At 33.5% G+C, this 14,024-nt stretch overlaps 1 protein-coding gene across 1 annotated transcript in view; it reads right to left on the bottom strand.

Annotated features, from left to right (window-relative positions):
* Positions 1-852: 852 nt before the first annotated feature.
* Positions 853-14,024, bottom strand: part of ZC3H15 (zinc finger CCCH-type containing 15) — a 23,088-nt gene continuing 9,916 nt past the window's right edge. The window contains exons 2-10 of the mRNA XM_012663650.1: positions 13,616-13,717; positions 8,815-8,926; positions 8,000-8,152; positions 7,467-7,558; positions 6,028-6,210; positions 4,556-4,702; positions 4,289-4,390; positions 3,442-3,565; positions 853-1,687 (exon numbers count right to left, since the gene is read on the bottom strand). Of these exons, the coding sequence (XP_012519104.1) occupies positions 1,497-1,687; positions 3,442-3,565; positions 4,289-4,390; positions 4,556-4,702; positions 6,028-6,210; positions 7,467-7,558; positions 8,000-8,152; positions 8,815-8,926; positions 13,616-13,717 (1,206 nt within the window). The 3' untranslated portion in view covers positions 853-1,496. The remainder of the gene's footprint in view (positions 1,688-3,441; positions 3,566-4,288; positions 4,391-4,555; positions 4,703-6,027; positions 6,211-7,466; positions 7,559-7,999; positions 8,153-8,814; positions 8,927-13,615; positions 13,718-14,024) is intronic.

Genomic DNA, 14,024 nt, shown 5'->3' with positions numbered 1-14,024 from the left:
ACACTTTCACTGTAGATGGGAAATAAACTTAACTCATGATGTTCTATAATTGAAAAATGTCAATTATAGCACTAGTACTGAACAGCTGGGAAGTCAATTTATCAACTTTGATCTTATTTGATAAAATTTACAATCATGTTTTCTTAGGTTTTACAATTCAGATGCAATTTAGAGATCACTCATCTTAACTTTTATATGCAAATGAAGAAACTAAGATTCACAAATTTAAAAATCACAAAATTTATCTGAGGCAGAAATGAGATTAGAGCCCAGTTCACCTGACACTTCAGTGCTATTATCTCAGTTGCCTTAAAATCCATTTATATTTGCAAATAACAAAAGCACTATATTATTTGAAAATATACAATGATAAAAAGGTATAACTATTACTATATATGTCATTAGCAAATTATGTCCATTTTAAACGTATAATCACCCTAATTTCTCAGGGGATCTCAGTGCAAAAGACCCTCACAGCCCAAAGTTTTCTGGTGAATTGGTTTATACTCTTCCAAATGGAGTAATCATATGTTGGTATATGCTATTTTAATACCATGGATCCCAAGAATGATTTTTAAGTAGTATTTGGTTCAATTGTAGGTGACAATCAGGTTGATCGATCAATTCCGAAATTACCTTTTCAGATAACATCACCTACAGTCTCTCTCTGGAAGCTACGTATTAGTGTTATTAAACTCATAGTAGTACTGTTAGTACTCTAAATGGTTCTATAAATAAGTATTAAGGGAATTGTGCCTTGTGTAATAATACTACAACAGACATTTAATTAAAATCCTCAAGCTAGAAATGTTTAAATTTTCATAGAAAAGTTTTAAAAAAAAAAGGCCCATATTTGGATTTTAATGTATGATGGTCTTTATTTACAACTTCATTGGCAGAAAAGAGGAGGGAAAACTTTTAAACAGTTTAACACAGGGCATTGTAGCTGATTCTGTCAGATAAAAGTAGTTCCATTTTAAACACCCATCTAATTCCCCAACATATACAATACTGAATCTGCATATGCAGTTTCCTTTTATGAAGTACAGCGGCTCTTGTTTTAGGCAGTCTTTTAAACATATAAATACAAAAGAAATTAAATCACTCATAAAAAACTGTGTCAAATGAAGGGTACTTGAAATGTAAATTTATGTTGTTCTTGGTAATAACACATGCCCAATGAAAACCAAAAGCTGGAAAAGCAGTTACACTTTCTACTTGAGTGGACAGTTACAATGATCAATCATTTTCTGCAATAACCATTATATTTTCAATTTATCATGAACTACTCTGAACTTACTATGAGATGTAGCCAAAGTCAGAAGAGAAGACGTAGGGAGAGTATTCCTTTTTTTTTTTTTTTTTTTTGGAGGAGGCTAAGTCCTCCAGAATCAGCATGGGAAATAAACATCCTGTTCATTTTAGGCAGAAAAAAATTAATGTAGTCAATTTCAACTCATGCTGAGCTGACAATTTTTTCATTGACTTGTTTGATGTCATTCTTCTAAATCAAGTGTGTTTAATTCTTCTTCTAATTCATCCAAATCTTCTCCAGTAAAAAGATTTTCATCAACAGGAACAGCATCGATGGCTCCATTTTCCTGTCTCTCACCTTCATTGTCCTCTTCCAAATCACTTCTTTCACCATTTTCAGCCCTACCTCCAGAGGCTTCACTTAATTTATTTTCTAATAAAAAAAAAAGAGAAATCAATAAAGCCTAGAAGCAGAAAACACTATTCTATAAGTAAATGACAGCACAGACTTGATACTACATTTTCTCTTCTTCCTCTTACCCTTTTTCCATGAAAGCTCCAGCAAGAACTGCTCTTTTTCTGAGCTTATTTGTACTAATTATCTATACCACTATAAAATAATCTTTCTTACTGTAAACATTTGACCGCTTAATCGTTTATACCTAAGGGCAAGATCAATCTTTTACAACTGTGTTTTCCTACATGACCTAGCAACCTAAGTTTTTAGGTTTTTAAATAGTCAATTTCTATATACTTTTTGAATATGAATAAATGGTTATGTTACAAAAAAATGTTTGTAATATAAGCAGCTACTTGGTTTTTGGTTTTTCAAATAGTATTTACATCACACTACCTGTAATGCTGTAAGTGTGACAGAAAATTTCACCATATAATCAAATTGTTAAAAAAGAACCTAGTGCTATGCAGCTACTTTTCCTTATAGACTAAAACTGATTAAGAAAACAAAAATGCTGCCTTTTCTTGTTCAATGACATCAACTTTTACACAAAGACAATTTTTAAAAGTCTAATTTATAATTTAGCTATTTCAAACATTTCTGATAACAAAGTCTTGAGAATTATAACCTATGAAGTACTTGCAATTGTGCCTATTGTCACCAAATTCCTACTTTAAAAGGAGCAAATCAATCAGAATATTGGCAAGACAATAAATAGTCTGACAGCATTCTCGAATCTTGGGAGGGCAGGCCAGTTTTACAAGCTATAACTTGTGTGCTTTTACAGTAAAAATAAGGCTTACCCTTTTCTCTCTCAGTTTTTACCTTAATTAGTATTCCTTCTGCCTTTTTCTCCCATACCAAGCATGCTAAACTTTTACCTCTCTCTTCCAACTCCTCACTCAAGGCACAACTAGACACAAATTATACCAGCAATCCTCATCTCCAAATATACCTAGACGGCCTTCGCTCCATTCTCACTTAACTCATTATTTGCAATTCCAGATCTTGCTACTATAACTAACGCCCTTTCATCTTCAATTTTTTCCTCTTTTACCAGGTCCTTTTTCTCTGGCCTACAGATATTTTTAGGTTTCCCATATCCTAATACGCCATTCCCATGACCATGTCTTCCCCCTCAAAGTTAGGAGTGAATGGTCTGTACTCATTTTTCTCCTCATTCCTCAAATGCAGTCTTGATGAAAACTGGCACCCTATTCCTACAACTCCTTTCTTAATAGCAACTAATAACTTACTTGTAATTCTCAACCAACTTGATCTTTCTGAAATTCTTGTTTCTTAATTTTTCTCTGATCTTCTCAGTGTCTTTCGTAAGCATTTCCTCCTTTGCCTACCCTAAAACAGTGTGCAGAGTGTTCTAGAATGTTCTCTATGTACTATGTTTAAGTGAGCTCATTCACTCTCAGATACCAATGCAGATGACTTTAACCAAAAAAAAAATCTCAAACTTCTGAGGTCCCAAACTCAACTCATCAGCTATATCTCCAAATTCATTTCTGTCCCCTTGTAGTTTCAGCTAATGGTTTCAATATATACCCAGCTACTAATGTCTACAGCCTCCACCATTCACTACTACTTTTATATATGGCCAAACCACACACTTATGTTCCAGACTGGTACCTGTAGATATCTGACTTTGCCAAGCCTGATCTAACCCCATTTAGATAGCTTCCTAGTTCTTAACATTACGCAAAAATCAGCATACTTACCATCTTTATCAGAAGTATATGTGCTGAATCTTTCAAGACTGGCAACAGTAATACCTGTCTCATCTACATCTCTTGGGATATACAGGCTTAAATCTATATCATTTACGCTCACTGAATCATCAACCTTTAACAACAAATAGAGAAGAAAGTTTTTACAAATAAGTACAATTTTCATAAATAGTAACCAGACACTTATCTTAATGAAAAAATTATCACTGATGCCAGGTAAAAACACAAGATCATCTATTGTCAAAACCTTTTGTCAAACTTCTTGAAAAAGGAAGAGTAACATCTCATGTAAAACTTCATCCTCTGACACGTGAAGTATGATATTCTCTTTCAAATTAGAGGCCAGAATTTTATAACTACACAAAAAATGAAAAGTTATGTGCTATTATTAAATTTGCCAACAACCAAATGACTGTGCTACTGTCTCATGCTCCCTACTCTGAACATTGTAATTAGTACCCATCCCATGATTGTTGTTTTTGCACAAAATATTAAACAAAAGACTTTTTTTGTTTTGGAGGGAGGATACAACATACTTCTTACAGCTAATACATATAGCAATTAACCATACATAAGGAACTGTCTGAAGTTCTATAAAAAACTATAAATATAAATTCATGAACTCATTTAATTTCATAAGCACCCTCTGACGCAGGGATTGTCATTATGTCCATACTACAGATGATGGTGGAGGCCTAGAAGAAGTAGGCTGGAGTAAGGATTTCAACTGAGGCATGCTGGCTTCGGTGTTGGTAGCTCTTAACCATGCTGCTCTATTCTTTCTCTATTGTTTATTTTAATTAACATAAGGAGATGAGGCACCGAAGCTTCCTCTTACCTCATCACCACCTGTTCCCTGGGTATAGCGGGTATCATCTGCTTCCTCATCATCATCATCGACCAGTTCAGGACGAAATTCAAACACCTCTCGGCCACTGATCTATTCAGACACATAAATATACCAACTCAGGACAAAATTCAAACATTCCTTGGTCAATGATTTTAGACATACACGTGATTAAAAAAAGGACAAAATCCTGCATAACACAGAAATTAAAAATGGAAGAAAGAATAAAAAAATCAATTTGGGTGATCTAGGACATACCACTAGTGCTTTCCCTGCTTTGAAGTCAGCTTTCCTTCTTTCCATATCTTGTTCGAGTTTATCAATCTTTTCTTGTCTTTTCCTTTTCTTCCATGCAAGAAAAGATTCTAGAGTGATTTTGGTAACATTTGGACCTAGGGCAGAACGCTGCAAAGATAAAGAGTGAGTTTTTTTCCCAAAAATCTTCTATAATAGTGATTAGTAGCAGTTTTCCCTTAAACCAACAAAAACAACTATGATTACCCTGAAGACATTAAATTTGAAATAAACTAATTTATTTAATTTACATGGCAGTGAGCGAAAGTGTCCAGAGATACAAACATTTAAAATATATTGTTCTGAGCTAGATTTCTTAGCACTGAAGGTGAGTAAAACTAACTTGTCATGAAAAATTGTTACCATGAACCAATTGTTGAAAACAATAAATATAAAAATCACCATAACAATATCCAAGTTTCATTTGTCTTCCTCAGGAGATGAGAAACAAAATGAACCAAAAAAACCTATCACCTGCTCCTCAGGGCCTATGAGGTAGTGAATATATAGAAAAATAAATATTTGCTAAACATCTGCCAGGTATGCTATATTAAATGCGTTATACATATATGCTAACTCATTGATCTCCACAAATAAGCAAGTAAAAGGTAATGGTAAATTTACCCAAGATTAATGGCAAACAAGTGTTGAACTAATATACAAAAAATCCTAAATATACCTGATTCTAAAGTCTACATTTTCTATTATAGTATAATGTATTCTGTGGGAGACACTAAATGATATGTTCACTTAAGAAAAAGTGTGCATAATCCCAACATTAGGCATTTATTCAACATATTTAGATTATCCAAGATGAGGCAAAATGGATATAGTTCGACATACAAAGCCCTAAATGTAACGTTTCCAATAATCTTAACGTTTTCATGTCACCCTCAGTAGCTGTATCTACTAACTCACAGAATGAAACTGTCTTTTGTGCTGAACCAAACATGAGTACCAAAGAGCCTCTTCAATAAGACCTATTCCCCACTATCAGCAGAATGAGTGTTTTGTATCCAGGGATAATAATAAAATGTGTAACCAAAAAATTGGAGTGGAGTTGTCTCCTTTCACACATATGTTAATGACCAGTAAAATGGTGAAATAAAAAGACACCAGAGAAAAAAATTTAAAACTACAAGTTCAATCAATCTAAGAACTAAGCATTTTTAATACCTCAATCTTTTGGAAACAATTTGACAAGCCAGCAGCTAGTACTTAAACTGTTTCATAATCCTAAAATTAATGTCAGAATTGGCTGTTTATGACTAGGTTTACATTTTAGACATACGAGAATAATTAAAGTAGGGTAACTTTGGGAAAGGTCATAATACTTTTTTCCCTTTCATAAACAACATGCTGTTGCCCCCAAGTGGTAAATATTAGAATTTCACAATAAATACTGAAGATTTTTTATGGTAGGAAGAGACAGTTACCTCTCTTTCAATTAGATCTTCTAATGAAATTTCATCTTCTTTCTCTTCTTTCTTTTTATCTTTTTTCAACACAAATCCAGGAGGAAGTGCATGACGATACATGCAAATATCACCCCCTCCAGGGCATACCCAAAACCAGCCATACTTGTTGTTTTCAATAGCTTCAAGGAAATGCTTGCATACCTACAGAGACAATATTATTCACAAGTAGTGGCTCAGTATAGGCCACTTCCAAGGTAAATGCTTAAGTATATGGAACAATTTACACTCTATTCACATCCTGAACCCTTATGTGCAGAAATGCACATAAAAATGTATCTTAAGATACTTAATACAATGGTAAATCCCTTTACAGAAGATCTACATTTAACTTCCATTTCAGACATTGTTCTAAATTCTGAATTCAAAAAGGACTAGCTTCAGTTAGCCTTTGTAAATATAATCCCAAAGTCTGATTTATAAATAAATCAGAATATATAAATGGGTATAAAAAATAAAATCAATGATTTTCTTTTGGTTTGATCTTTCCTAAAAACTAATCACATGCAGTAATGATATAAACACTATTTGAATTACCTGACATTATAGGCAATTTCTTGTATCTGAGTCAAAGAGAGCAAGGTACAAAAGGAACACAAAGGATAGTGACCCTTCAAAACATGAATGAGTGCAAGACAAAACTGTATTATTGAAGCCTCAGGTAATACTTTGCAAATAAGAAGGCAAATTTAACTAAAAAACAGTATTCTTATCCCCCCCAAAATATCAAACATGTGAAACTAGTAATTAGAATTTTTCTAGCACAGCAAAATTTTTCACTGTAATTGCACTATGAATAAATATGTCAACATAAATGCAGAATCTGAGAAATAAGGAACCAATTTTTAAGGGTACATTTCCTGGAATACTAGAGCTACTATCTACCAAAAATTCATTTTGAAACTCAAATATAATAATATTTTTAACCTTGTAATTTAAAAAGTGCTCCCTATTATTAAATAATAATGCATTATTGTTCAATACAATTATTAAATAATTTTAATTTAAAAAGTGCTCCCTATTATTAAAACCAAATAAAGTTATTAAATGGGTTATTTTAACAGGTCTCTTTCCACTCATTATTCATAAAAACAAGGAAAGAATTCTTATCTGAATATGTGACTGTGTTCATTCATATCTTAAAAAGTAAGATTACCTCAGAAAATGGCATTTAAAGGTCTTTGGTCACATGGTTTTCAAAGACTATTTTTGAATAAGAATCTAATTTTGTAAAACATAACTTGTAAATTCCAAAATAAAGCTCGATGCACCTTACTTTGATGAAACGAAATTTTCCAATAACTTAAAAATATCTAGCAGAAAACAGCAGCAAATACCTTGCCACATAATTCTCCCTAATGATAAATATCACAGCAACTCAATTCAAGAAAAGGACATACTATTTGAGTTTTTGGTTTTTTCTTTTCCGCCTCACCGTGCTTCTTGTTTACTACTTCTTCCAGCTTTTTCTCATCCCAATTATCCATAGTATCTAAATAAAAAGAGATATGAAGATTAAGTACTATAATTTTATCTACTGCTCCCATGCCACATTTTCTTAAACAGACAGGAATGTTATCGTGGCACATTTTTCTTTAGAACACCAAATATAGGAATAAACAGTGTTGTGAGATTATTCACCAAAGCTTCCTAAGTAGTTTAGGCGAGTGATAAGGTAGTACTGGAGGAAAGGGTGATAGACAAATCCAAAATAAATCTGTTTTTTTAACTATCTTCATTTACTTAAACAAAGGGTGTCACGTGGTAAATTTAGATGTTATAAAAAATAACAAACCCAATTAATCATTCTTTATAAACACAGTCCAACTAAGATTGAAATGCTCTTTAAGTTACTAAATATCTTAGTAGCAAACCAAAAGTAATAGGCATTTATTTTCAAGAGAATGCTAAAAAAAAAAAAAAAAAAATATACCTTTTTCAAGTTCTTCATCTCTTGCATCAATGTAAACACTTCTCTTTTCACATTTTCTCTCCAGGGTCAAGTCATGAGAAAACTTACACTTATCTCCTTTAGTACACTGTCCTTGCTTGAAGAACGCACATACCACAGATTTGGGATCTGCACCTATGTCAAATGGCATATGGTATTCGTATTATAATCTGCCAGACCATAAAGTATAGCTTGTATCTGAAATATAATTACTTCTGGTTAACCTGTTATTTTCTATTCACTGATGTGAGAGGAAAATATCACTTAAAGGTGATTAGTAAGACATTTCTTTAAAGTTCTTTCTGTAGCATTTTATATCTATTTTTGTTTCTTTTATTTTTTACTAAAAAAGGTAGCAAGGGTGGGAAATCAAACAAACACACAGGTTATTCCATAGTTATCTGTCTAGCTGGTGTCAATGAGACAGGAGGCAAAGGAGAAACAAATATAAATGGAGGAAAATTGCCCCAAATTTGGGACTTACAGTTTATACAACTATAGCTTTGCCTTGGCTACTACCAAAGATTGAATATTGTAAACCAACTAGTAGACTGTCTAAATCCTTAATTTTGTCTTAGGTGTGGGGCTAATGGCTGGAGTTACAGTTGTCCAATGACATAGCGGCACACATACAGAAACCACAAGGAAGCCATTGATATAATTCTGACAAAGGGAGTACCATTTTCAAAGCAAACACAATTGGCTTATAATCTAAAAAATAAACATCAAAACAAATCAGGAGTTTTTAGCATAAATTACATTTGATAAAAATAACACCACTGAAATTTAAAGTTTACCTTTACTTATTTTTTGAGCAGCAACTACAGGTTTGAACAGCTCATTTAGTTCCTGCAATTCTTTCTTCTTGTCATCTTTCTTCAATTTCTTTTCAGCTTCACTCTGTGCTACCTATAATATTCCCAGGTTTAATATGTAAATTTGACTGTTTACAAAATTGTTTTTGATACTCAGTAATCATTAACGTAAAGAAGACATTTGTATATTTATATGTATGTAATCCTTACATCTTATTATCAGTGTTACAATGGCCTTCTAATATTAAATGTTGTGGTTAAACTATTAAACAAAATTATTAAACTTTGTAATGAATTTTTTTGGTCTTTAAGTGGTACCATGCCTAGTTAAAAGCATATTTAAAAGCTTATGGCAACAAGCATTTATTAAGCACTTACTACATGCCCAGCATTTTTAGCAAATGGTTTTCACCTGGGATATTCTTCCTGTGAAAACAAGCCACCCCAGAAATGTATGGGTGCATCCTGAAGACAGAGATGCAAACACCCAAAAACGTACAGTTCCACACAATAATGAATTGTACCATCCCAAATACCTATAGTGCTCTTGTGGAAAAACACTGGGTTAGGTCAATGTAAAAGATTAAACAGAACAAAAAACATGGCACATAACATAGTTCCAGGCACGTAATTTACATACCTAATATGATTAGAGGATTCATCCAAACATTTATATGTCAGGTCCTATGTTAGATGACAGGAAATACAAAGATGAAAAGACAAAGATGCTTATTTAAAGAAGCTCAGAATCTAGTGGGAAGACAGACATGTCAACAACTATATAATACATGGTGCTCTGGGAACAAATGCCCATATGCCTAAGAAAATTAAATTGAGTTGATAACCTTACTGATAAGTTCTTCTGATGGGCAAGAAAAGAAATGCAGAAAGAGCCAGCCAATGCAAAGTTACAGGGACCAGAGAAACAAAGTATGAGAAATATCAATAAGAAGTTTGGACTGCATCAGTAGGTGACAGGGTTTGACTCAAGTGTTTAAAGTAAGCCAGTGACAAGATGAGGTATTTTATAGAGATCATGTTGGCAGCTTTGTGGAGGATGGAAACCAAGAATGAAAGCAAGAGGCTGTTGTAATTGCTGCAAGCAAGAAAACACAAGAGCTCAAAATAGACATTAGAGGTGAGGATGGAGAAAACAAGACACAGAGAACTCTTTAGGAGGCAGAAGTGATAGGACTAAATGATTTATTGAACATGAAGTATAAAGGAGGAGTCGTCTAGGATTATCGTATGTATGGTTAGTGTTGTTAAACAAGACAGGGAACACAGGAGGAACAGGTTTCGGGGTAGGAGGTAGAGATGAGCTCAGTTTTGGACATACTGAGTGCAAGATGCTTACAGAGCATCTGGGTGGAGCTATTTAGAAGGCAGCTGGACATAAACATTCATTCCACTGAAACCAGAGAAGGTCTGGTTTGAGATAGATTTTAGACACAGCAGCTTACAGATAATAACTGATTAAAACTTTGGGTGTGCATGAAATTACTCAAGGACAGCAAAAAAAGTGCCAGAACAATTCCTTGAAGAATATCAATATTAAATGGGTCAACAGAACCTAAAAAGCCCTTATTAAAAAGAGACCTAGAAATATCAAAGTAGGTAGAAAACCAGGACAAAAAAGGATTCAAGACAGAGGAAATTTTAGGAAAGGAATGGTCAAATGCTATAATTAGGTCAAAGACATCCCAAATCCTAACTTTGACCATATGATGGATTTGTTTAAACAGAAAAATGTTTTAAAAATAAAAAATTTACGTCACTTTATTTCTAATAAAAATATCCTTTGCTCATTGGGCCCCTCTCAAACATTTGTGGGCCACAGACCAAGAGGAGAATGGAGGCCTACAAACCATTTGTTTAAATATTTAAAAGTTATAAATCAAGCTAATGTTGAATAAAATGTGGTTTGTAATCCTACATGACAAATATATCTTATGACCTGGAAGGATGGGTTCAAATTTAAAATGCCCAGGCTCCATGGAGTTCCACACTGAAGCATGGCAGTAACACAAGAGTCAGCCCCTGACTTCTCCTCCTCTTCTTACCCCTAGTTTCATCCCACTTTGTGTGTGGGGAGAGGTGGAGGGTGCAGGGGAGGAAATGTTATGGATCTAGGCTCTGTTCACATTCCTAGCACACATCCTTCTTTTGCCACCTCAAGCACGCTGGCAGCACAGTGTACTCAAGATGGAAATGGGCATGGGGAAGAGGCCTTTGCAGACCCTGAAAGCTGGTTCAGAACTGTTGTGAGGAGCGGTGGGGCAAAATCTGGAGGGGGGGCACATGCCACTTGGTCTGACTCCTTACCTGTGGAAAGATTTATATCTGGAGAATACACAGAGTATGGTTGTCTACTACAGCATAGGGCCTAGGGCAGGACACCTCATGTCTAGCTCTAACAGCAGGACTGCTGCTCATTTCCAAAGTTTTCATATAATGGTGGTTAGGTACTCCATGTTCACAGATAAAAGCCCAGTTACCCAAATAAGTATCAAAAATATAATATTAGACATACTATCAAACCTAAATACTATCACAAATTTTATCTATGAAATCTAAATCACCACTCAAAATACTTCCCACTGGAAGAAAAAGTTGAAGAAGAGAAAACAGGCTTGAAAAAGGAGCCTAAGTAAAGAAAGCAAACTCTTCTTACATACCAATATTCATCAGAAGATTTACATTATCTTCTCATTTAACCACCAGAGGAACCCTACAAGGATAACTGCACTTCCATTATACAGATAAAGACCAGTGGCACCAAATAATTTAGATCATGTAACAAAAAAGATAGGGGGATTCATACCCTAGTCTATGTGACTCCAAGGTCTGAGCATTAATTTTTATTAAACCGGGGTATTAAATCAACAACTTGGAAGAGCAATAGTCTTTGGCTTTAGAATTAAGCTGGGGTGTGTGTGTGTGAAAGGAAAGTGTTAGGGTATTGATTTGTAGACAGCACGAGTAAGAAAAACTTGTTTCAGACAGGGGTCAACCATCTCACATATATTCTGATATTTTCAGATGAAAAAAAGTCTGTAAACACTTGAGAAATTCTTCTCTCCTACATTAAAAAGAAGTGTTTCCAGAAGTCAAGGAAAAGAAGAGAAGTGGTAGAAAAAAAGTATTTTTTAAAAAAAATCCATGTCTATAAAATGTTAAGGAATGAGAAGTCTAAAGAACCTGAAGGGGCTTTATTTATTTTTTTAACGAGTTGCCAATAGATAAAATAACTTTCAAATTCATATGGAAGAATAAATGCCTCAGAACAGCCAAGAAAAATAGAAAAGTAGTAACATTTTAGAGAAAGGACTTGCCTTAATAGCTAATAGAATATATTACTAGGCCACTATAATAAAAATCAGTGTAATATTCGTTTAGGGACAGACAATAAATAGAACAGAAAAGAGAATCTAGAAATAGATCCTAACATATCTGAGACTTTAATATACAATTATGTGCTAAGTAACAAAGTTTAAGTCAATGACAAGAGTACATACATGACAGTAGTCCCATAAGATTATAATACCGTTTTTTACTGTACCTTTTCTACATTTAGGTATGTTTAGATACACAAATATTTATCATTGTGTTACAACTGCCTATACTATTCAGTACAGTAACACACTGTATATAGGTTTGTAGCCTAGGAGTAATAGGCTATATCATACAGCCTACGTGTGTAGCAGGCTGTAGTATCTAGGTTTGTGTAAGCAGACTCTATGATATCCACACAATGAAGAAATTGCCTAATGGTATATTTCTCTAGAATGTACCCCCGTCGTTAAGCAAACATGACTGTATGTCAACAGTGGTATTTCAATTCAGTGGGATAAACGACGCTGGTTTATGTGGCTACTTATTTTTTAAAAAACAAACTTCATGACATATAAAATAAAATTTATATGACAAATTTTAGACTGTGAAAATAAAATAACTTTTAAAAATCTAGGAAAAACATGCATAATCCAGTGGCGGGGACACCTTTTAACCACATTTTGAAAAAGCTAGCAATATATCTGGCAATATAAAAACTAAAAATTGTTGGGCGGCAAAACATTACAAATTATTTGTAATGTAGACAAAAGGTACCTCTCATAAACCAACAAGAAAAAGACAAACAACCAAAAAAGCAAAGGATTTGAATAGGCAAGTCATAGAAGTGCAAACTCAAACAGCTAACAAGTATACAAGAAAATACTCTTCTAGTAGTGAGGGAAACAATCTAACAATAAGATATCACTTTATACTTACCAGACTCAAAAGCATTAAAAAGAACTTAAGAACCTATTACTTATGCACTGTAAATGAAAATGTTAAGCATTACCAGCCTCTAAGGAAAGTGATTCAGCAAATTTATTAAAATTAGAAATCCATTCCCCTTGATCTTTCTGTTAGCACATAATTTATGTAACAGAAATAAAAGCACAAACACATGTAAGAACACACGTACAAGCATATTTCTTGTAAAAGTGTTCTTAGTGTCAGAAAGTTGGAAATAAAGTGATCACTTATGAATACTGGAATGGATGGGTATAACATACCCATACTATAGAATAGTATGCAGCCATTATTAGAATAAATGAGAACTGTATCAAAATGACTTGGAGGAATATCCAAAAGGTACTGCTGAGTAAGGCAAGACGCAAAAAACATTTGGAGCAGGATTTCGTTTTGAAATACAATACCAAATATTTTTACCTGTAACAGATGCTGTATAATATTACATCCAAGAGAAGAAAATATGAACATTTAAATTATTTACCTGACGTGGATTTTGTTGACCAAATTTAACTTGATGGGTGACAGCCTTGATAAACTTTTGTTGCTTCGCTCCTTTCTTATTCTTTAAACCAAAAGTTTTGTCCTAATTGAGAAAGAGCATAGAAATATCTTAACACTTTATATTAATATCTATTTTCTAATGACATCTAAAAATCATTCTTTCATTTATTGATAAGAAAAGTATTCTTCCTTATGCTATATATAAAGACACACGAACACTAAAACATCAAGTTAAGGCAATATACGACCTCAAAACAGCATCCAGATTCTTTACAATTCAATACATACTTGTAACTATCGTCATTAAACTTATTACTCTATGATACTTCTTCCATAGTGCATTTTGAAATATCAGTTCTATGGAATGTGCAGAGTTTTGTTACACTGGA

Source organism: Propithecus coquereli, unplaced genomic scaffold (genome assembly GCF_000956105.1).
Source record: "Propithecus coquereli isolate 6110/MARCELLA unplaced genomic scaffold, Pcoq_1.0 Scaffold82, whole genome shotgun sequence".
Classification (NCBI taxonomy): Eukaryota; Metazoa; Chordata; class Mammalia; order Primates; family Indriidae; genus Propithecus; species Propithecus coquereli.
This window is presented reverse-complemented; position numbering and strand designations above follow the sequence as displayed.